A 25,270-nucleotide genomic window follows, 5' to 3' on the forward strand; every position below is an offset into this window, starting at 1 on the left:
CTTGGTCCTGCCAAGGCTTGACCCCCGCCCCCCATGTAGGGGAATGTCAGGGTAGGGAGGCGAGAAGGGAGAAGTGGGGAGGGGAACACCCTTATAGAAGAAGGGGGAGGGGGATGGGAGAGGGGGATATGGATGGGAAACTGAGAAAGGGGATAACATTTGAAATGTAAATAAATTTAAAAATATCCTATAAAAAAGATATCTCAGATGTCATGTCAAGGCTTCGGCCACCACACCCAGGTGCTTCTGGGAAATGAAAACATTCATAGAAGCAATGAAGCAAACGTCTACCTGCTGATTGAAAGCCGTGTTCCCACCCGGCATGGGGAGGCTGGACGGGGCAACCTGCAGCAGGTCCAGGGGAGAGCCTGGGTTTGCGATCTTATTTTCATTGGTGGAATAATTCCACACCAAGGCACTTGGGCAACACAGAGTGACAGTCTAGAAATAAAGCAGGGGCAGTCCAGACGGTTAGAAGAAGAAAAGTACCCCCAGCAACCAATACACACGACTCTCCCCACACATAGCGAGGCTACCATTTCCCACAGATGGTTTCAAAACGCAAACGTCTTTTCCCGTTCCCAGCCACCCAGGTGGTAAGACAAACTTAAGAGTCATCACCACGGCTACTAAGAGATAAAGTGTAATTTATCGGCTAATGCTCCGACACAGGAAATGTAGGAAGATGAATAAAATATATTGTTTGTCCTTTCAAATGATTATTGTTAAACAAGAAGGAATACAATTAGGGTATTAAGTGCTAAGATTATAACTTTAACTCTATTTATTAAATAATGTGCCTTACAGCTTTATAAATGCTCATCAGACAGTACCCCAAGACCGGAATAATCCAAATTATTCTATAAAAATTTGGACAACGAATGTTTTCAGCTTTGAGGGCCACCTACAGTCTCCGTCACACAGTCTCCTTTGGCTGTCTCAGTTACACAATGAAAACGTGAGCTTTATTCTTGGACCACGGGCTAGATTCGGTCTGGAGAATATAATCACCCAACTCTAGCCTAAACTTTTATGGACACTTTTTTTTTTTTTTTTTTTTTAAACAGCCAGCTTGTAAGAAACGGTATCTACAATCATCACAGCTCTTTCGTAAGTTAGGTGCTGCTGGTTCATCCTTATCTCAAAAGTGCCAATCAATCAAGCAATCAATCAATCACTGATGGTTTCTATATCTCAAGGCTGGTTCTGAGAACTCGATGACTTAATATGTCACTATTTAACACAGTGCTTAAACCCAAACATCCTACAATGTCTTACTACTAGAGACATTTCTAAAAGCATACAACTGTGACAATAGTTTTGTTACTTTTGTCGTCTGTTTCTAGACTATAATTTCCTGTTTTTTCTCTCCCTACCTAGTATACCCAACCCTCATATTCTCGTGGGTGGACTCTGAGCTTCACCTCTCAACCACATCTGCCCCTCAGATCAGAACATCATTCCTCACCATGAGCTCTGTGGGCAGTCTCAACCCAGCTCAGGGTCTGGACCATCTAGAGGCGTTTAGAACTCAAACACCACACATTTTTACCAGTTGTCTGCCCTAGCCTTCAGAACTAGATGTATAACCATCTCTTGAGCGTATCTACTTCAGGGTTCTACCAGGGGAAAAAAAAATCCTGGTACGCTTTGGTATATATGAGGTGCTAGTTCCAAGGCAAGGCCTTTTCCGATACCCACAATCACAGACACTCAATCTCCTATCTAAAAATCACACAGTATTTGCATATACTCTGTGTAATCACCGTGCATACTTCGAAACAACTCTATATTACATAAATGGCAGTGAATGGCTGGCACTTTGTTATTTTGAAAATGTCTGTATGTGCTTAGAATAGGTAACTTTTCTGAGTTTTTTCAGCCTTCTGATGTGAACTCAGATACAAAAGGGTCCAAAGGTTCCCAAACTGACTAACCTAGATGCTTCCAAAAACATTTCTTTCCCTCATCTCCCTCTTTCTGAGCTGTCCTCTCTCACGAAGCTTTCCTATGTACAATTGACAACTGACAGCATCACTTTCCTGATACGAAACCATCTAAGGACACCTAAGCCTCAGGCCCCTGAGGGTCTCTCACTTACTCACCCCCACCAGCCTCTACCTGCACCCAGGATAACTAACCATCCCCCTCCCCCTTCTGCCCTCTGTCAGGAACACTCTTTCCACTGAAACTACAAAACATCTACAAGAGTTTCCTAGGAAAGCCTACCTGGCTTTCAAGATGAACCAGAAGTTCCCTTTATAATCACCATTGCCCTTTGCACATCTTCCCATTAACACTCAGCCTGTGATATTCAAACTACATTCTTCTTATCACAACAGCAAACTCCACTACCAAGGAGACCATCTCTTCCAGATCGGCCCGAATCCAAAGCCCCCTGATAAAGAGTAAGACACACAGGGGACAGCTCTGGGGCTGAACGGTTCTCAAGCCTAACTGAAGGACCCAGAGCCAGCACACTGCTGTGCTTGGGGACAGCAGAAGCAACAGCAACTGACTGTAAAGAAACAGAGAGGCACCCAGCTGAGCATGCCAACTGCAGACAGCGCTGCCAGAGACGCGCCATCTCGACAGAACAGGAGCACAGCTGACTTGAACTGTGGGTTCTACTCGAAGGATATGCAACCGAACTGCTTGACCATCCTGGTGACAGGCAACAAAGAGCCAGATACGGCATCACTCACCTGGAATCACAGCATTCCCCAGGCTGAGGCTAGGGCAATGCTCTAAGTCCCAGCCCAATCTAGGCTACAAAGTGAGACCCTGTGTCTATGTCAGCAAAAATACCACAAAGGCAAGCGCAATGGTTTCCTTCTGCATAGATACAAAAATTTCCCCAGTGTGATCTAACCAACAGAAATAGACCATCAATTTCCAAAGCTAACAGGTTTTCCCCACAATGAATTTTAACATAAAATAACACGGACCATTATGGACTTACCTGCAACATACAACTAAGTCCATAAACCAAGGGGCCATGCTGTGCACAGGAAAGGCAATCCGAGAAGGCCAGCTGCACAGGGCTCATACCGGGGCCAGGGGGGCCAGGACTGGGGGTCCCGATACTCGTGTTGTTTGCTCCGATTATCATGTGGGGTGAGTGAGCAGCAAGGAGGTTGGGGCTATCACTCAGGAGCAAGGAAAGACGCCGGGCACAAAAGTACGCTAGACGACGAGACAGGTAGGCTGACTGAACAAACTCATCTGAATACTGAGAAGCAGAAGGAAGGCAGAAAGCAGTCATGTCTCTTGCTTCAAACAACTATTTCAACCTGTCTTTCCTTCATTAGGAAGGAAGTCCTACGTGCAATACAGACCAATGATATCCAGTAGTAACATAAAGTAGGCCACAAATATGATTTTTCCCCAGTAACCATTAAGAAAATGAAACAGGAATTCAAAAGATAGTTCATCGGTTGCAGAAGGTTCCACTGTGTGGTTCTCAGAACGCCCACGTCAGGAGGCTCACAACCCCAGATCCAAGGGATCGCACGATGCTCTCAGTCGCCTGTAGGCGCCTGCATGCAGGGGGTGCACATTAAGGCATGCAGGTAACACACGGACACACCAAAAATAAATCTTTTAAAAGGAATACTGAACATGTTGTATCTAACACAATCTTTTCAAATAGCATCTCTTCAACAACTAATTAATACTCAAGTATCCAGAGTATGAATGTTTGCATAAAGTCTGAAATCCGGTGTGCGTTTTACACTTGCAGTGTATCTCCGTTCAGAGCGGTTATTTTTCTAGCGCTCCAGCGCCTATCTGGTAAGGGGATAAACAAGTCATGCAGGCGCAGATCATCCTGGGGAATGGAGTGTCACTCTGAGGGGAAGCACAGTCCCCTTCTGTGTGTAGCTCCAGGGGCAGGCATAAGGGACACGGAGAAAGGCTGCCCACTGATACACTTTAAACCATCTGAATTATTGACACCTCTGTGTGTTACTTTTCTAAGGAAAAAAAAAATCAATCTCATTCAAATAACCTGTATTTAATAGATTATTTGACAAATGACGTCTTTGCCCGATGGAAACCGTAAGAACGCAGATGCTTCTCTGCTCTGTATCCCAGTGTTTGGTGGACAGACAGCACAGAGGCTGATTTGCTCCGATATGGGAGAAAACCAGTGTGTGATTAAATTATGTTCGAAGATCAAAACAAATGTTTTACTTCATTTAGAACTGCCCCCTCTCCCCGCCCCCGCAAAGGGATGTCCTTCCCCTTCCTACCTCGGCTTACCCAGTCATTTCTTTCTCACCACAAAGCCAACTGGGTGGAGTAGAGATTTGCCATACCTGCAACATCAGAGGCAAAAGGAGCTTCAGAAGGCTGTCCTCCACTGGTCTGATCTTCTCTAAGACGTCCAGGATCCATGACAAATACTCATGCTTCTCCAACATCCCTTCCTTAAACAAAGAAAAATAACACTGCTGACGTCAAAGAAAACCTGTTTGTTTTGGGTACGCTTAGATGTCATCGCAACCCTGGGTTACTGCTACAGTAACTCGGCCTCACAACCCACGTACGATTGCTTTGTTTGTTTCGTTTGTTTTGTTATTGGTATTGTTTGGTAAGCATGGTCTGGGGGAGGGGTGTTTTTGTTCCTGGTAATGCGTCATTCCAAACTGATTGTTAAAAATGCTAGTAGATACTAAAGAGCCACCACACTCCAAACATGACACACACCCCACAAGATATCAGGAGCATGAACTCGTTCTCGGGGAGGAAATGGGTCTAATGGTGAAGGCTCCATATAGACCACCGTCTCAAAGGCCTGAAAACTCCCACCATATCATGGGCCCAGAATAATTCTTAAATGACTCTCAGATTTGCCTACCTATAAATATAGTATTTGAAATATCGATTTGATGACCAATTATATGAAAGAAAAGATGGACTCTTTAATTTAAAACATCGCATAAAATAATTCTATACACCCATGCTGAAAAACAATTACATCACTAGACTTTTACAAAATGTCCCGCTGGAGAGGCATGGTCTTTTTTTCCTCTTACCTTCTTTCTTCTTATAAAAAAAGAAAGTCATTTGACAAGCCTTCTACATCTCTAAAGAAGCCATTAATCCTGATGCAAGCATCCTGTCAACTGCCTTCATACACACACATGCATGCCTTAGTACACACCTGCGTGCACACACTCACGTGCACGTGCACACACACACACACACACACACACACACACACACACACACACAAACACACTTGTATGAATTTCTAGGCCTAATACAACATCATATCGTAGACTTGTGTTATGATTCACAGGATGGAAAAACTTTTCAAAATAGAAGATAAGCCATGTTTTATGAAAATCATGTCATAGTTTAAATTTTAGTAAGCATTTCAAGTAAATTTTACAGCAACGTATAATGATGTAATTTTAGAAAATAAAATTAATTTTAGAAAGGAATCCTTGGGTCAGGGAGACAGGTCACAAAGTAAAATGACTGCTGTTCAAGCACAAGGGCCCGAGTTCGATTCCTGCCATCCACATAAAAAACTTTCAAATGAAAAATAAATAAATAAAGATGCAGGATGTAGGGTTGTGGGGCTCGGCCACCTGGGAAGGTGGGAGACCTGGGGAGGGGGAGGCAGAGAGTTCGTCTGTGCTTACTCCTTGCTGCTGCAGCGGGAGTGCTAGGCTGTAGAGAAGCACCAGGACACTGTTCAGGGGGTGGGGAAGCACAGTCTGAGATGTGGGAAAGCCAGAGCTGGTTCTGTGGGGGTCCCCGGACCTGCAGCGAGGCTGGGGCCATGGGATTCTCAGGCTCTTGGACATCCAGGTGCCACTGGAAGCTGCAGAAGAGCTGAGAACTGAGTGGGGCCCGAAGGCTAGGTCTAGCCTGGGGACAGGGGGAGCTCCAGCTAGTCCCATGGGGATAGCAGCAGGCTTGGTGGCAGTTGTGGCAGAGAGGGTAGAGAGGCCTTCTATGGGAGACTGGACTGCAGCTTTTTCTTTTAAATTGGGTATTTTATGTATTTACATTTCAAATGTTATCCCCTTTCTCCCTCTCCCATCCCCATCCCCTTGCTTCTATGAGGATGCTGCCATTCCCCCATCCACCCACTCCCACCTCAACACCCTGGCACTCCCCTATACTGTGGAAATGAGCCTTCACAGGACCAAGGGCTTCTCCTATTGATGCCAGACAATGCCATCCTCTGCTGCATATGCAGCTGGAGCCATGGGTCTCTCCATGTGTACTCATTGGTTGGTGATTTAGACCCTGTAAGTTCTGGGGGAGTCTGGTTGGTTGATATTGTTGTTTTTCCTATGAGGTTGCAAACCCCTTCAGATCTTTCAGTCCTTTCTCTAAGTCTTCCACTGAGGTCCCTGTGCTCAATCTGATGGTTGGCTGCAAGCACCCTCATCTGTATCAGTAGGGCTCTGGCAGAGCCTCTCAGGAGACATCCAAATCAGGTTCCTGTCAGCAAGCACTTCTTGGCATCAGCAATAGTGAATGGGTTTGGTGGGTGCCTTTGGGATGGATCCCCAGGTGGGGCAGACTCTGGGTAAAGGCCTCTCCATGGCTCACTGTGAATCTCAGTGAGAAGCGGCAGTCCATGGTTCCGAATTGTATATCGTCATGGCACAAAGTAGATGCATAAAACCATGCCCCACTTCTCAGGGTGGGCCTGAGATTAAAGACCTTTTGCAGGAAGGAATGTCTGGGAAAGGAATCATTTTGACAATGCCCTCTGGGCCTCTAGGTGCTTCATTAGCTTGGAGATCTCTGTCTTGAGCCTATGTGGCCACAGGTCAGGTCTCTTTTCCTACTGTCTGAGATGACTGGGATGCCTCATCTACACTGGAAGGGCTCGGGGCGCTCCCCTTACTTATGGCCACAAATCTCTGAGGGGCAGCTAAGTTGTGGGGGCCTGGTGGGAGAGGGCAAGGCTGCTACCATCCCTTCAAGATCTCTGGGGCTTCAAACATTTAGCTCCACCAAGGACCAGGTGTTTTTAAATAAATATATCTAACTTACGAAACAATGCATTTAAGAGGGTTATACTTATTAACACAACCACAGAGTAATTATACCCAGTGGCAGGGACAAGGTTGAATATGTGTGATAAACTGTTATCACAGGGCCTATGTTACCTTGAATGCACTCTAAGGGATGTGCCTGGCATTACAGTGCACGGCTATAACCCCAGCCCTTGGGAGGCAGAGGAAATCAGCATGGTCTGTATAAATGAGTCCAGGGACAGCAGACATTTGCCTCCAAAATTTCAATCACATACAAAAATTTTATAACATACATACGCACATAATTTAGCACCAGAAAATACAACTATGGACACCTGCCAGCACGTTTTAGTCAACCGCAGACCACATATAACAGGTATATAACTGCGCCATCAGTCTAAGAGGGCTGTAGCAGGCTATACCATTTACGTTTATAGTAAGTGTACTTTGTGAGGTTTGCAGAATGATAAAGCCGCCTAGCAACCCATGTATCTGTCGTTGAGCATCACATGGACGGTACGTGGGCGGTAGGTAACCTTTCTTGCACACCTTGGCCACGTTACCTGGAACATGTGGAATGCCAGCTTCTCGTTGTACTCCCACTGCTTCATGGCCTGCTCAACCTCTGGTGGCACAGGGACAGGACCGTCACCTGTACTGGAAGCCATGTGGTAAAAGTCAGAGATTTTGACCAACTGCTCTCTGAGGTATCTGGTAGATATCTGTGTCCACTCTGCATAAAAAAGAGAGAGAGGAGAGGGAGAGAAAGTTCTGATTGTAGACACAGCTGTAAGAATTACACTTCCCCTCCCCCCATTATTCTGAGGATACACTTTCAAGTGGAACATTTGTTACATAAAGACTCATATGTAGCCATCACTCAAAAAGCACACCCAGAACCTGGTCGATCTCAGCAGGACAAAACCATCCTACTCTTGTGCTTCTGTGACCCTAAAAGACATCTGTATATGAATGTCACATGTGTGACAAACAACAGTCTCTGAGAACGGAGAAACAGAAGAGCAGAGAATAGTGCTTAATATCATCGCTACACCAAACTTCTCAAAGGCAGCTCTTAGGGTGCGCCTCCTTCCCACCCCACATCACATGCACTGGCTTTCTGTCTGACTAAAGGACTGACATCCGCAGGCTGGACCGTGAGCTTGCCACCTTAGACTGACCCCTGGATGAGCACAGAGAAAGGCATGGCTGACCCTGACGAGATCCTTTGTCCCTTAATTGTGTTACTTTCTTCCACCAGAACTGATAGCCCAGAACTCAGAAAGGACAGATATGGGTTGAGTGAGAAGCTTTAAAGGGTAAGAAAGAAAAAGGAGGCAGAAAAGTGGAACCAAGGAGAGGGGGCAGGCAGGGGGAGCGGCGTTTAAGAGGATCCAGTGGCTAAAGCACTAGCTATCCAGGTGTGAGGACTTAGGTTAGAATCCCAAGAACCTACATCTCCTCAGGAAGACAGCGCATGCTGTAATCTCCAGTGTTCCTGGGGCAAGGTAAGAGGCACAGACAAGGGAGTGGGTTATGAGTCAGGTGGGGCCAGCTGTCCTGTGACCTCCACAGTGGTGCAATCCTATGTGCCTATCCTGCTACACACACACACACACACACACACACACACACACACACACACACACACACACACACAGCACTGAAATTATTTTTAAATGACTGCCGCTGGGGCACAAATTAAACCGTGTTGTCTCTGGCAACCAAATAGGAAATGATACTAACTTTAGCCCATTCTGTGAGCAAAAATATAGTAACTGCAAAGCTTGCAGCCAAGTTTCCCCAAAGAGTCAGGGAAGCAGCATCTTCTAAGAAACCATCTTAAGCAAACAACTCTACACAATGTTTTCCCATCATCATTTGGTTCTCTCACTGGCTCAGAAGGCAGGAGCAGAGCGACATCGTCCGGCAAAACCGAGTACTCCTGCTTTATTAAGAGTTAGTTCAATCACATGTTCGAACTACGTCTTAGAAAGATTCAGTCTGGTATAGTGATGAAAGCCTATAATCCCACCGCTGAGGGCTGAAGCCAAGAGGTCATTGTTGCCTACATCATAAGAGTCAGCCTGGGCTACATAAAACCCTGTGTCAAGAAAAAATGATCGAAACAAACTCAAGCGCAGGCCACAGCTGTTAAACGGCAGTGCAGAGGCACGATCAGATACTAATTAGACTGACACTCTTCTATTATGGGTTTTTGCAGAAGCACCACTGATTACAGATATTATCACTAAAACTGGTGGGCTGGAACAAAAAACAAGAAACTGCACCCTGGGTGTCATCATCCTCCTGTCCCCTCGTGACATGGACTAATGGTTCCCTGACAAGCACGAACCACCTGCTGAGACAGGTGGAGCTTACTTATAACAAGGAAACACAGAAACGAACGAGGATACCGACCCTGAGCTTTGTGCGGCAAACCTGTCAAGTGACTCGCTCCCGGGATGGTGCTGTTAGCAAGGCTGCAGTCCAGTTCAGCACAAACTAAAAGCACCACAAGTCAGCACACACCTACTTGGTCTAAGCCATTACCCTCACTGCTTTCAATACAGAAGCATAAGTACTATCAGGAACGTGTAACACATACACGGATACAGAAGAAACCCCATAATCCCACCATCTATAATCACTGCTGGGATAGTGAGTCTTCCATGCTATCCCCAGGAAAGTGGTGGTAGCCCTTCCACCACTGACAGATACCGAAGCCCACAGCTGCCCAAGGTCCTTATGGGAAACCATATGCACCGGGCAGATGGCTCAGCCAGAAAGGCACTAACAAACCAAGGCTGAGGGCAGTGTTCAGGTCCTCAGAACACACGTAAATGTCAGACAGTCACAGTGGCACATCTATGATTCTGGTGCGAGGGAGGCAGACACAGAGGACCCCCCCCCCAGAGCATAAAGACTGGCTATAATATTGAGATATGTAAGGTGGAGAGAAAGCAAAAGGTCACCCAATATTGGTCTTGGTCCTCCTCATGCATGCACAAGCAAATACATGTCCCCAGCATGCCAAAGACAAAGAGGACTGGAAGTTCCCGGTGGTGTGAAATTAGCATCGACTTGTCCACATTAGGATAGGCTGTGAAACATGAGGAGCCTAAATCCAAATCTTGAAGTATCAAACCTTGCTAACTCTCAATTTCCTCTTCTACAAATAATAAATCCCTCAGTTACCATAAAGATGGGTGTACTGGCTCGCTTTGCTTACTTGACGCAAGCGAGAGGCGTCAGAGAGGAAGCTGCAGCTCAGTGCCTGAGATCCAGCTATGAGGCATTTTCTCAGCTAGGGATCAATCGGGGAGAGCCCAGCCCATGGTGGGCAGTGCCATCCCTGAGACTGGTGGCCCTGTGTTCTATAAGACAGAAGCTGAGCAAGCCACAGGGAGCAAGCCAGTACGCAGCACCCTCCACGGCCTCCGCATCAGCTCCTGCCTTCAGGCTCCAGCCCTGCTTGAGTTCTGTCCTGACTTCCTCCAATGATGGACTGTGATCTGAAAGTGTAAGCCAAAAAAACCTTTCCTCCCCAACTCACTTTGGATTCGTGGCGTTTTATCCCAGCAATAGGAGCCATAACTAAGACAGAGGAATCACGAGCACAATGAGTGCAAAATAGGAACTGATCAGGAGGTGCACAGAATGATTCTAGAAAGGACAGTGGGCAGTGGCTGCCAGTGGTCAGCATGTGCTGCTTCTGATCAGACCCTGACCCCCACTGAGCTAACACCCAACTGGTAACGTAATGCCAGGTACAGTTCATGGAAGCAGTCAAGGTTGGTTCTGTGGCTCAAAGGCTTTCAACAGATTCACTACCCTTAATGAATGAAGATCAAGATTCTTATACCGAAACTGCGCCCATCTCAGATGTACCTGCCAGTACACACGATGATTGCACTACACTCCGAGCTACTCTTGTGCTTGAAGGCTGTGCTTTCAGAAAGCTCTGTCTGTTCACCCCATATGCACGAGAGCAGAAATGTTTCTGGGGCAAATGTCACATACTGTTTCTTCTGGTCTCTCGCACACTGGACCGACGTCCTGGCGATGCGGCTCACCCTTTCTGAGTGTTAAGCGCCTCTACAGCTCTATTTCATAAAAGTTAAGCATTGACGTCAACCAATATATCATAGTCTTTCCAAAATAGAAATAAAATCCCTACCTACTGTTTCTGCCTTTCAATTCTTAGTAGGAATGTATCACTACATACCTATGGGGTTTGTAACACCACTAAGAAAAATAAAGACTAAGGGCCTGAGCACTGTCCTAACTGGAAGCATCAGGGTGCTATCAAAGGACCATGCCAACATGGCCATTTTCTTCCTTTGTGTACGGGTGCTTTGCCTGTATATATGCCTGTGTACCACACACATGCCTGGTGCCCATGACATCAGAAGAGGGTATCAGATCTGCTGGTCTTGGAGTTAAAGATGATGGTGAGCCACCATGTGGATGCTTCAAATCAAAACTGGGTCCACTAAAAGAGCCACCACAAGGCTCCTACCTATGTACTTTGCATTCTTTTTTAAGAAATTCACCTGTAATATGTGCGTAAAGACCCTTTAATTCTATGATAGCTCTCTTTCCTGGCCACATTCTTTTTTTTTTTTTTTAATAGGATATATTTCTTTATTTACATTTCAAATGTTATTCCCCTTCCCAGTTTCCTGTCCATAATCCCCATCCCCTCCCCCTCCTCCATGAGGGCATTATTCCCTCCCTATTCACTCCCACTTCCCACCATCCCCCCACCCCTGATATTCGCTGCACTGGGGGTCCAACCTTGACAGGACCAAGGGCTTCCTCTTCCACTGATGCCCCAAAAAGGCTATTCTCTGCTACCTACGCAGTTGGAGTCCAGGGTCAGTCCATGTATAGTCTTTGGGTAGTGGCTTAGTCCCTGGAAGCTCTGGTTGGTTGGCATTGTTGTTCATATGGGGCCTCAAGCCCCTTCAGCTCTTCCAGTCCTTTCTCTGATCCCTCCAACAGGGATCCCGTTCTCAGTTCAGTGGTTTGCTGCTGGCATTCGCCTATGCATTTGCCATGCTCAGGTTAGATCTCTCAGGAGAGATCTATATCCGGTTCCTGTCAGCATGCAAAACTTCTTAGCCTCATCCATCTTAACTAGTTTTTGTGGCTGTATATATATGGGCCACACGTGGGGCAGGCTCTGAATGGCCGTTCCTTCTGTCTCTGCTTTAAACTTTGCCTCCATATCCCCTCCTATGGATATTTTTGTTCCCCTTTTATGAAGAAGTGAAGCGCCCGCATTTTGGTCATCCTTCTTGAGCTTCATGTGGTCTGTGGATTGCATCTTGGGTAATTCGAGCTTTTGGGCTAATATCCACTTATCAATGAGTGCATACCACGTGTGTTTTTCTGTGATTGGGTAACCTCACTCCACAATCTTTCTTTTTACAAAAGCAGCTGGAAACTGTATAAAAGGAATGATAGAGGCTAAACAACAGAACGCAACTGTAACCAGGAAAGAAAGAGCAGGTGTTGAAGGTAATCTGGCTGCGGCATCACTCTAGGTCAGAGGTGAAAACCTCTCCACTGAAACCTTAATCAAGCCTTCAGGGGGGTAATCAGTCAGACTTAGCAGCTGACGGAATGAGAAATACAGCTGCAGCATGTATAAGCCGCAGGATCCATTTCCAAACACAATGTAAGAAACACTGACAGATCATCCACCGCCACCCTGTTTCATGCTAAGACACTTTCTTGATTAATACCATCAGTGAAAGATAACCGGTTGAGGGATATCAGAAAAACCACACACCCAAGAAAGGACTTGGGTCTAGAACACATGAAGAGTCATAAGGTTAGGTTTGGGGAAGACTGGAATGCACACTTCTCAGTGAGGATCAGCAAAATGGCCTAAAAGGTACATTCAGACGCGGCTCAACATCAGACGCTATGAGAGAGAGAGGAAAAAAAAAAGGCAAAAGGCAACACAATGACCCAAGACTAGGCTGGCTATAACCAAAACACAGTAGGAGCATTGGCAAAGACACAGGGGCAGTGGGGTCCACGTGGATGGCTGATGAGAATGTGACATTGAGGAAAAAAGAGAAGTTAAACATGGAGACGCGATGTAACGACTTTACAGCCAGCTATGTAGCAGAGAGATAATATACACCTATCTCCACGAAGGCTGTATACAAGTGTACCCGGAGTGCATGGAGACTCCTGAGGGACAGTAAATCTAAACATCAACTGATGAGAGGGCCAACTGTCGCGTTCTGCCTACAGTGCAGCAATACTGAGACAGAAGGGGATGTTCTGCTGACGAGACCTGCTATAGCACCCAGGAACCGCTGGAAATACTAAGTGGGGAAAATGCTATCTTGGTAGACCTATATGTTACATGACTTACGATGTCCAAGTTATGAAAATCTATACACAAGTAGATTAGTGACGTTAATGTTTACAGGGTTTTGTGCAGGGTGAAAATGTTCTAAAATGGGGTTGAAGGATGGGGTTGATGGGGATGCAAATGTTTCCTCCAAGACTGAAACATTCCTGCAGGGAAGCTACTGAAGCAGGAAGTCACTGCTTGCCAGAGCAAGCAATAAGAGGGAGAGTCCCTCTGACACTAGACGAGGTGCTCAACCTTCCCAATGCTGCAACCCTTTAATACAGCTCCTCCCGTCGCGGTGCCCCTCCCCCCCAGCACTGCTAATACTTTATAACCGCAATTTTGCTACTTTGTGAATTGTAATGTGAGTATCTGTGTTTTCTGATGTTCTTAGGTGACCCCTGTGAAAGGGTCATTCAACACCAAAGGGGCTGTGACCCACAGGTTGAGAACTACTGAAAAGGGGGGACAGGACTGCGAAGGCTCAAAGATCTGCACAGAAGGCTCTTGAAACCAGTGGAGATGCCTAGGAGTTATTTAGACCGGAGCTGCTGTGGAAAGACGCTCTCCAACCTGGTCCACTGCCTGTGGGCTATGCGGCGTGCTCCAGGTTCCCAGCTTTTGTGAGCTGTCACCCATGCTAGGCCTTGGTGACGCAGCAGTCTTTGAGTCATTTCTGCTCCAGTAAGGAATCCCTCACCCATATTCCTGTAAGTAACACCAATAAAACTCATTTGTTCATCAAGTTGGGTTTTAGTGGTGCCCGTACTTTGGTCTCTTGTGCGCTCCCTATCTGGGGTGAGTAGAAATGTAAGCTGTAATATAAATGTAACTTTTCTCAGGAAAAGTTTTGTCACCAACAGATGGCTTTACAACACAAACATCTTCAGGCTGACTTTATAAATGAGTTAATTATATAGCACGTGAATTATGTCTCAGGGAAGTGATTTTTTTTCTTGAATTACTTTATTTCCAGTAAGAAATTATCTACATTTCACAAAGTAAAATAAAAGTAAACTCTCTGATTTCTGGAAGAGAGGGCAGTTGAGGGAGATGAGAGGGAGAAGACAGAGTAGCCATAAGTTTAGGGTTAAAGCTGGGTAGAGGATAAAGGGACTTAGAAATGTCTACGTTCTTTTTAATGTCCACAACAATATGACTTTTAAAGTTATCATTATCCAAAATCCCCACTGGGCAAACGTTAACTTCTGGAATCAAAACGTGCTTGCCAGTGTGCTGACTGGCAGCCTGGATAAACTAAAGCATAAATCATAGCTACTACCCCAGTGTGATGTGAGGCCAAGGGAGTCAACGCGCTGGCTAGGTTACCGTGTCCACTGGACTGTCAGCGAGCATTGCCCTTCCCTTCTGGCTGGTGAGGGAGTAAGAGCGGAGAGGGAGGGGGTGGCACGCAGGCTTCTGTACACAACAGAAACAATCATTACACACTTATTACACAGAAGAGTAAGTGACCGGACACACTGATCTTTTGAAAACATATTTGCCTGTGGCTGGGAAGATGTTTGGCAGGTAAGAGCCCTCTGCTCTTCCAGAGGACCTGAGTTCAGTTCCAAGCTCGCACAACAGGCAGCACACAGCCATCTGTGACTCCAGCTGCAGGGGAGCCAATGGCCTCCATAGACGTCCATGTTACATACACACGGACAATAACAACAATTAAAAAGTAATAATAACATAATAATAAATCTAACTATTTTCTTCTGCTCTGATGTGACTCATCGGTAGAGAGCTCATGTGTGCCAGAAAAGCGAATGCATTCTGTGCATACAAGATTTTCCTGTGTTCTTTTTAAGCTGGCTTTATTGCCCAAAGACATTTCATATTATACAAACTACTGCTGCTATGAAATCGGGACTATACCCTAGAAGAAAACAAACAATAAATATCTAAAATGAAAGCCATCTGCACTTAGCCACAAACAGTCTACTGCAGGCTGGAGGTTCTGCTGGGAGCTACTAAGAGAATTAAGAAAGAAACCACCTGGGGGTTGGGGATTTGGCTCAGTGGTAGAGCGCTTGCCTAGGAAGCGCAAGGTCCTGGGTTCAATCCTCAGCCCCCAAAAAAAAAAAAAAAAAAAAAAAAAAAAAAAAAAAAAAAAAAAAAAGAAGAAGAAAGAAACCACCTGAGGCAAGTCATTCGTGAGGCCCAGAGAGACATGAAGGCGCAGGGGGGCCAGCAACAGTGGGAGAAACACTTCTGAGAGAGGGGTCGAAGGGTGGCAGTCTGTCACTTCTAGTAGGAAAACACACGTGAGTTTAACTGACAGAAGCAGCAATGCACTGTCTCTGGCTAAGCGGATAATGGAAGCAGAGGAGGCTCCAGCAGCTAGATGTTCCCAAGTGAGTGTACAAGCACTGACCACAAGAGGGCACTAGTGAAACACACAACCATCTTCAAGAATGTTCTCAAACCAGCAACCCAGGCAGTGACTTCACGCCTGTGCAGCCTTTCACAGATGTTTAAAAGGCACTGAAGAATTCTGGTCAAAGGAGTATCAGGATCGGATACACGAATGAAGGCTAGCTCTCAGGAAGTTACATAAACAAAGTGAGCAGGGCTACCACATTCAGCAGGGCTGTGACCCTGGCAGGGAACAGAGAGAGGTAGGAGTGGGGCCCTGGCCGGGGAAATCAGTAACCAGCTTGATAACACATGAAGGGAAAGGCTCGATTAGAGAAGCTTCCGGATTCACAGTGGAGTGACTGGGGAGATAACAGTGCCACCATGTGGGACACACAAAACCATTTAGAGGTGGGAGGCTGCATTCGGGTTTGGTACATTAACTTCTTCCTTTAATTACACTTTTTAATTTTGAGATCATTACAGACATGCAGATTTCTGTGGATACTTCAGTGAGGAATGACCTTTGTCTGGGCATAGTAAGAGATTCCCAGTGTGGAAAAACAGGGCAATATTTATGAAGATTGAGCTAGTACTTTTAATTAACCCCTTAGGACATGTTTCCTCTGCCTTGGGACCAGGCCCAGGAGAGAAAGTTTCCCGAAAGACAAAAGACTTGTAGACCAGCTAATGCCTTTGCTTCCCAGTGCACACCATGCACTGGGCCCTCCTGCACACGCTTGTGGACATGTCCCCCCAGAAAGGAGAAGAAGCTTCAGCAATGGAGGGAGGGGTTCCTCCTGAGGATATTAGTGGCAGGAGAGACAGAAGAGTGTAGCTAGAGAAAGGCAGCTGCTGCCAGCTCCCCGGCGAAGCAGCAGCCCTGGGTGTATTCTTACATCAGATACTAATGTCCCCTGCACAGCTGGTAGAAGAAGCTTCAATCCCTTGTTCAGCAAAACTGAAACTCCCCTTTCCCCTTTCCTCACCAGCATGTAGTTCATGCCTTGATCATAGTGCTGATGGTAGTTTGAGAAGTTTCAACAATAAAAATGGCACAGCACTTAACTCATACACACATATACATACACCACACATATACACACATACAATCACACACATACATATACACACATATGCACGCACACACACAATCACACACATATACATGCATATGAACACATATACACACATATGCACGCACACACACACACACACACACACACACACACACACAGAGTAGCTGCTCTAGTACTTCCACTTCTGATAAAAAAAATACCATAGACAAGTTCTATTGTGAAGACACAAAACAAGACACCTTCTGGTCAGGTGACTATACAAAACAACAGGAGACCAAGAAGCTACAACACAGTTACTTCCACATTTTACAGAGCAGCCAAAACAGCCCTCATGCCTGCCGCCAACACCCCAGAAGCCCCATACTTAATTTTTCTAGGCACCGAGCATGATCCGATCACCTAATGAGTGCCAATTCCCTTTACATGGTTCACACCCACAATCTCCCTGACGCCCTAAAGACTAATACCTGCTTTCTATACCCACAGTCTGCAGTCTGGACTCCAACACAGCAGAGCTGACTTGGGCTTCAGAAGAAAATCATTCAAGACCATTTGCTTTGAGCGCTATACACACTTTATATAGGATAACTCCGAAACTTAAGCCCTTTGCTGTTTGCTTTAAAGCAGCTTTCTAACCATCACAGAATTGACATTTCAGTCAAACTACAAAAGCACCACTTTGAAAAGTTTGTGTTTTGATGGCATATATTCACCAATTTAAAGCACATGGGGTGGGTTTCAAGCTTCCTGGTTTATGTTCTGAGTAATAAATCTGCGAAACAAATGAACACTCCATTGATCCCTTCATCCCTCACCCCAGGACATCTTCCTAGCCTCAGGCAGCCTCCCCTCCCTTAGGGTGAGTAGCATGAAGCCCTGACTGCAAACGGGCTGTGCACATTTAAGAGGACGGACAGAAGGGATAGAATCAGAAGTGGTGCTGGACTGCGACCCCACACGCCCACTCCTAGTGGCGTTTAATAGTGTTTGAGGCTGGCCCCTTGGATTGGATAACCTATCAAAGTCTCGTCCTTGGAGGAAATTGATTCTTCCTCTCTCAGCAGCCATTAGCCATCCAGAGTTCTTCATCCAAGGGGTAAGGCTTTGTGATTTTTTACCCCATCCATGTTGGCATGCCAACTGACGTTGTCATTACCCTGGTCTTCTTTAAGTAACCATCTCTTTCAGATTTTTATGGGTGTCGCTTCCCTGGCATTTATAGACGATCCTGTCTCACAGCAGGCTTCCTGGTCCACTGGCTCTTACAAGCTGTCTGACCCCTCTTCCGTGATGTTTACTGACCCTTAGTAATAGAGGTTGCATTGCTGACATATTAGTTGGTATTGGGTACCCTATAACGCTTTCCGCATTTTGAGCAGTTGTGGATTTCCGCAGTGTTCTCTATCTGCTACACAAAGAACATTCTTTGACGAGGGCAGGAGCTACACTTGTCTAGGATTATAAAGATAACGACTTAGAGTGCAATTGGGAATCATACTGTTTTATGAAAGTGACTTGGCAGTTCTGCTCTGAAGCCCATGGCCTCACCAGCCACGGGTAGCTGGCCAGGTTTATAGTGATGTATGAAGTCTCCCCTGTTTAGGGGGTCTTAGGTTCAACTGGATGGCTTTTGGCCACTGTCAGAGGTAAGTGACACTATCTTGCCTTGTTGGTCATTGTTATGGTTGGTATACTTCACAGCTGGATAGCAGTGTTGGTTACTTTTTTGGATACTGGAAAAGTAATCTCAAGGGAGGATGCTTTCGATCAATTCTAGCTAAATTCCTCAAAGTTCTTTGCTCTAAGTGTGTGGTGCCTTCAGCAGCAGCATCTTGCATTAGAGTTTTAGGAAGCAGCTAAGAGCGATGGCAGTACTCTACCCTGTGCAAACAACTCGAAGGGCGATTTCAACACTTGGCACTGAAAGGGTGTGTGTGTGTGTGTGTGTGTGTGTGTGTGTGTGTGTGTGTGTGTGTGTGTGTGTGTGTGTGTTTTTTGTTTTGTTTTGTTTTTTGTTTGTTTTGTTTGGACAGTCTATATTTCTTGGGGAGAGATTTAATTTTTAATGTTAATAAATGGCTGCTTTCTTAAGGATGCAAATTTGCTTTTCAGTTAAATAAATGGCAAAGATGTATGTTTACTAAACAATTGTTTTTAAAAAAATCTATGCTGTTATCAAAAAAGCACATTTTGACAAGTCCCACAGACATGCTCCCTCACGGGAATAATGAGAAAACTATAGCAAGAAAACTGGACATAGCACAAACATCTATTACTGAGTTCCAATAAACGACAGTAAACTCCACACAGAGAGAGCCTAAGAAGTCGTAAGACTGCCAAGTAATCTCCGGGATCTGTGGAGCAAAGAGGGGCGAGTTAATATAAGGTGTAGTAAAACCATCTTTTGCATACAGCCGAAAGGGGAAAAGGATGCATGCATGTATTTGCAAATGTTTGCAGAAAACAAAATTCAAAGATGGAAGCTAACAAGAAATGGCTGAGGGTATAGAGAATACAGAGGAATGAACGTGCCTCTGCATATGTGTTACGAGTTTTAAGTATTAAAATGTCACTGTGTTGCATGTGGAAAATATGCAATTTAAAGAAACCCAAAATGAAAGAGTATACATTAACAATAAAAGAATGAGCACGATTGCTCAGTGGGCAAAGGAACTTGCCACCCAAGCTAAATTTGATCCCAGAACCCATGAAAAAGTCAAAAAGAGAACTTAGTCCACAGAGTCCTTGATTTCCACCCATGTCCTCATGAGAAATGAGCTCTAACGAACACTGAAAGTTCGGAGGCAGTCCTTGACCGAAGCCTGTCTCCAGAATCTACAAAGTTAGCCTGTGGTCTCAAGAACTCAAACTGGAAGGAAGCTGGTTGGCTAGATAAGGAACCAGACTGTCAACTATGTGTTTGGGGGGCTTATTTTTTGCAGCCTGAATGCCTCAGTGACATCAGAAATTACTCACCATGAAAAGGGGGCCACCATTCCTCCTTTATATTCGGGGATGATAAGAGTGGTTCCGAGCTCACAGCCAACCTCAAAACCTCATGTGGCACAGAAGAACTGCCGTGAGTAAACAGCGATGCCCTCAGCGGTTTTACCACAAAGCATTTTAAACAGCTCCTAACCTACCCCGTCCTCTAAAACAAGACCTCGTGGACTCCACACATAGCATCAGTGTTCATCGTAGCGAACGCCCAACAACTTCTACCAGAATGAAAGCTGCTCACGTTGCAAATGGATCTTCTCTCTCTCTCTCTCTCTCTCTCTCTCTCTCTCTCTCTCTCTCTCTCTCTCTCTGTGTGTGTGTGTGTGTGTGTGTGTGTGTGTCTGTCTGTCTGTCTGTCTGTCTCTGTTCTGTGGCACCTTGAACTTTGCTTTGGTCTTCCTGTCCCCCATAGCACCAGCGACAACAGTTCTGTCCACGGTCACCATATCCAGCACCCTACCCATGGCCAGCATCCTCTCACCCTGAAATGCTTGCTGGCTCCAAGAGCCTGGGTCCGTCGCACATGCATGTCAGCAGCAATCACCTCCTCACAGGGAGGAGAAAAGGCATCTGCCAGTGTCCCAGAGGCCAGGGTATTAGCAAGCTTCACCCACAGCAGTTTAAACAAAACAGAGTGGTAAAACCTACTACACGGTAACAGTGTCGTGCCAGAAATAATCAACTATGCTGGCTAGTAATGACAGTGCCCCTCACAGCAGTGGTACTAACAATCTATAACTACTGTATGCACCATGATTGTCCTCAACACTTTAGAGGTATGGATTCATTTCAGGAAATACCGATTCTTCCCGTTCTCACAGAGTGCTGTCAGTCATCTCCGTTTTACAGTCAGGAAAGTGAAGGATAGTGTATCCATTAACAGTAATCACACACCTGCTCACAGCTTCCCCATCATCAGGTCAAGCAGGACCTCAAGCCCTGCGCGAACTGAAGCTGAGGGAAGGACAGCAGATGCACAGCACAGGAAGCTTTTGCTGGCCTGTTCCTACCATCAGGTGCTGACCTGCATTCACGATCCATCTGCCAGAAATGTCCTTACCTGACTACCATTCAGCCCACTCTCAACTCTGCTCTAGGAAGCACCTTTCTTCTAAGCTAACTGCAAAGGCTTATTCCCCGAGACCGCATTCATTCCTTTCTCTACTCTCTCTGCCTTCCAAGGTTTGAACTGTATGGACGCATACCCTCTACCGAAACAAGGAATACCTACAGAGAGTGGTGTCTATATCCTTCCCTCTGTCCCCACTGATTGGCTGGCACAGAGTCCAAGCATGGGCTCTGGAGCCTTCTTGTTAAATGACTGAGCTCAAGTTCTTTGTCCAACATTGGCTCACATGGTCCTCATCTGTGAAATAAGACTCTAGCCTTCTCAACGTGTTCAACTAATAAGTCAGAGAATGGACGAAATACACCCTAATTCTAGCACCATTCACTAAGGAGATGGGGTCGGTGGTGCCCTGTATAACACTGCAATACCAACAAAAGGCCAACAGTGCTAGTGACAGACTAAGAGTCAGAGAACAGAATATCACCAGACTGAAAAACATCCTTAGCAAGCCTGGAAGATAGCTCGGTCAGCAGAGTACTACCTGATAGCATAGGACCAGATTGTTTTTTAATTCTCATTTGTTTTCTCATACACTATATCCTGACTGCGGCTTCCCCTCCTCCACTCCTGCCAATTCTCCCACGCCTTCTCTCCCCAGGTCCCCTCTCCCCTGTCTCCCCCTAGAAAAGAACAGGAGCCTCAGGAACATCAGTTGAGCATACCACAACAAGATACAGTAAGAGCGGGCACAAACCTTCACATTAGGCTGGGAGAGGCAACCTCGTAGGGAGAAAAGGGTCCCACAAGTAGGCCAAAGAGCCAGACACCTAAGATACACTCAGTCCTCCTGTCCTGTGAGCCCCCCTAAAACACAAACAACCATGACATATGCAGAGAACCGTGATTCGATCCCTCAGAACGCACACAAAATATCTGGGCACAATGGAGAGTACACTTGCAATCCCAGCGCTGTAGCATCAGAGACAGACAGATGTTTGGGACATTCAGGACAGCCAGCCTGGTTTAATCAGCCAGCTTCAGGTCCAAGACCCTGTCTCAAAAAAAAAAAAAAAAAAAAAAAAAGTCCATGGCACCTGAAAAACGCTTAATGTTGACCTCAGGTGCACGCAAGGGCACCAACACACATGTACACACGCTCTATGTTGCTATAGTAAAATGCTGACCTAAGCCAATTTAGAGAAAAATGTGTTTACGGAACATACAACTTACACCACCACTGAGGGGAGCAAAGGCAGGAAGCTGAAGACCACAGAAGAATGCAAAAGGAGAGAAGCGGCATGTTCAGCTACCTGTCTTCTGCAGTCCAGGCCCAGGGATGGCATCAACCACAGCAGGCCAGGCCCCTCTATGTCAGTTAGCAATTAAGAGAATTCCCCACAGACATGGCCGCACGCCCATCTGATGAAAGCAACTCAGAACTGAGGTTCGATCTTCCCAGGTATGTTAACCTGATAGCCAAGGTTAGCCACCACACTCACACACAAGAACATACACACAAGAACACATGCACAGGAACACATGCACAGGAACACACAGACACACACACACACACACACACACACACACATACACACACACACACCTCTTCAGCACATCAGCCTCAGAGGAATGGGCACATGTTCTCCCTCATTGTGCCAGTTCATAAACACATAAGACACCATTTGTTCCAATGGCAGCAGTGTCTACAACAAACACTGTCGCACTGTTAATTGGCTAATTCACAGTTAACGATGGCTCACAGGGTAAAATCAGTTTACAAAAAAAAAAAAAAAACAAAAAACTAGGCTTCCTAATCATTTTAAATACTGCAGTGGTGACTCCATTCGAGACTTAGCTTCTCGTTCATAACTATTAGCCGACCCATTTAAAGTGTTTTTCTGTGTTAAGATCAAAACATTTAAGGCAGCTAAACATATCGATTTCCCAGAAAACAAAATGGATTCAATTCACAAGATAACTGAAACTAAACAAACCCTTATTACTGCTGACAGAAGACTAAACTAGTTTAATGCTATGGAAGTACGTATGGGCTTGTCAAAAAAAGCTAAAAACAGCAGTACCCTAGTAGGACAGCTACACCATTCCTGGGCACGCAGGAAGGAGTCTACATCCCACTACAGCAATACCACAATTCACGGTCACTGCTCCTCTACTCACAAAAGAAGGAGAAAACAGCCTAAATGGCCAACAGCAGGAAAAGAATGAAAATGTGGCAAACGCACACTATAGGATCTTACTCAGCTGTCAGAATAAATATATAGAATTTCCAGGGAAACAGGTGGAGCCAAAAACTGCACTAAGTGACACGGCCAGTCCCAGAAGGACTAACACTACACACGTACTCTCTCATACCTGGCTCCTTGGTCTTAAAGTCTGTGAGTCTGTAATATGGAGCTGTGCTGGTGGGCACCAGCTCTGAACGTAGATAATTCTCAGTCAGGGTTTCTACTGCCATAACAAGCAGGACCAGAAGCAGCGTGAGGAGGAAAGGGGTGCTTCCATCTCACCCATGACAATCCCTCGTGAAGGAAAAACCAGGGTGCACTAGAGGCAGGAACCTCAGCAGAGGCCAGGAAGGAGTGCTGCTACTGGCTTGCTCAGCCTGCTTTCCTTACAGGGTAACTCCCACATCAACCACTAATTTAAAAAATGCCCCACAGAGTGTGAGAGTGTGTGTGTGTGTGTGTGTGTGTGTGTGTGTGTGCATGTGTGGGGTGTGTGTGGTGTGTATGTGTGGTATGTGTATATGTGGTACGTATGTGTATATGTGTGTGTGAGTGACTGTGTGTGTATATGTGTGTGTGTGTGTGTGAATGTGTGGTATGTATGTGTGGTGTGTGTGCATGTGTAATGTGTGTGTATATATGTGTGTGAGTGAAGTGTGTGTATATGTGTGGTGTTTGTATATGTGTGTGAGTGAGTGTGTATGTGTATATGTGTGTATGTGTGTGTATGTGTGGTGTGTATGTATGCATGTATGTGTATGTGTGTACATGTGTGTATGTGAGTAAGCATGTGTATGTGTGGTGTGTATATGTGTGGTGTGTATATGTAAGTGTGTATGTGTATATTTGTGTGGTGTGTATATGTATGTATGTGAGTGTGAGTGTATGTATGTATATGTGTATGTGAGTGAGTGTGTATATATGTGTGGTGTATGTATGTGTGTGAGTGTGTGTGTATATGTGTGTGTGAATATGTGTGTATGTGTGGGATATGTGTGTGTGCATGTATGTGTATGTGTTACATGTGTGGTGTGTATGTATGCGTGAGTGTGTGTATATGTGTGGTGTATGTATGTGTTGTGTGTGTATATGTTAAGTGTGTGTGTGTGTGTGTGTGTGTGTGTGTGTGTGTGTGTGTGTGTGTGTGTGTGTCTCAGATCAGGATCTGAGCTACTTCTCCAGCACCAACCCTGTCTGCCATCTGAAACTGTACTCGAGCTCCAATTAATTGCTTTCTTTTATAAGTGTTGCCTTGGTGATGTTGTCTCTTCACAGCAATAGAGCCGTGACTAAGATACCTATATATTAGATCTACACCTTTAACATGATAGTGTCTGTATGTTGCCTCATGGTTACTGTTAGCACACTTAGCTTTAGGAAAAAGAAAAACTTCTTCCAATAAAATTAAATAGCACTCTTTCATAGCTCTGTTCCAACGCTGAATGTGGAACAGAAAATAAAACATATGTTTCTATTACAAGGGAATAAAAGCCATTTCTATTGAAAACACTCTACAAATCCTAAAACACATTATCAAGATGACGAAAGTCATAAAAACCAATGCTAGGAAAACGATGACATTTGATAGTCAATCTTGCCCCAAACATGCTGAACGATGTTTTCATTCTCAAAGCCAGAACACAGACTTAATTCTGCAAGTTAATCTTCTCAAGTGCGTTCAATCTCATCCAGCATGTGAGAGTGTCTGCTTGGCTATATAGCTTGCTTGAGTGTGAACCTTGCTATGTAATGACTGTGTTGATGCAGGCAAGTGCTTCTAAATGCTCTGTACAATTAGAGAAGCTGAAAACAATGGGAAAACACAAGAGGCCACCAGATGTAGCAAGATTGCAGTGTTAAAAAAAATTAAAAAGATTTTAGTTATTTGAAAAATAGAATCATTCCATACACTATACATGGCATATTGGCACTTGCATGTAAAAAAATACATAGAAAAAGGTTTCCACGTACCTGGGGCAAAAGCAAGCCTGGCCAGGTGGCTCTAAGTGGGAGGGGACCCACTCAGAATATAGCCACTGTGGGATCTCCAAATCAAGTAGTCAGTCTGAGAAAGGGGCCACCAGGTATTAGCAAGACAGTTCCAACAGGCTTGGCAGGCTCCCTAT

At 45.4% G+C, this 25,270-nt stretch overlaps 1 protein-coding gene across 10 annotated transcripts in view; it reads right to left on the minus strand.

The window, feature by feature from the left end:
* The window catches only part of Med12l (mediator complex subunit 12L), a 320,796-nt gene that overhangs the window by 250,841 nt on the left and 44,685 nt on the right, over nt 1–25,270 (minus strand). For all 10 annotated transcript variants that reach the window (XM_032898341.1, XM_032898340.1, XM_032898338.1 and 7 more), the window contains 4 exons: nt 7,574–7,743; nt 4,320–4,430; nt 2,963–3,232; nt 292–441 (listed from right to left, as the gene is read on the minus strand). In XM_032898341.1, the coding sequence (XP_032754232.1) occupies nt 292–441; nt 2,963–3,232; nt 4,320–4,430; nt 7,574–7,743 (701 nt within the window). The remainder of the gene's footprint in view (nt 1–291; nt 442–2,962; nt 3,233–4,319; nt 4,431–7,573; nt 7,744–25,270) is intronic.

Source organism: Rattus rattus, chromosome 3 (genome assembly GCF_011064425.1).
Source record: "Rattus rattus isolate New Zealand chromosome 3, Rrattus_CSIRO_v1, whole genome shotgun sequence".
NCBI classification, from domain to species: domain Eukaryota; kingdom Metazoa; phylum Chordata; class Mammalia; order Rodentia; family Muridae; genus Rattus; species Rattus rattus.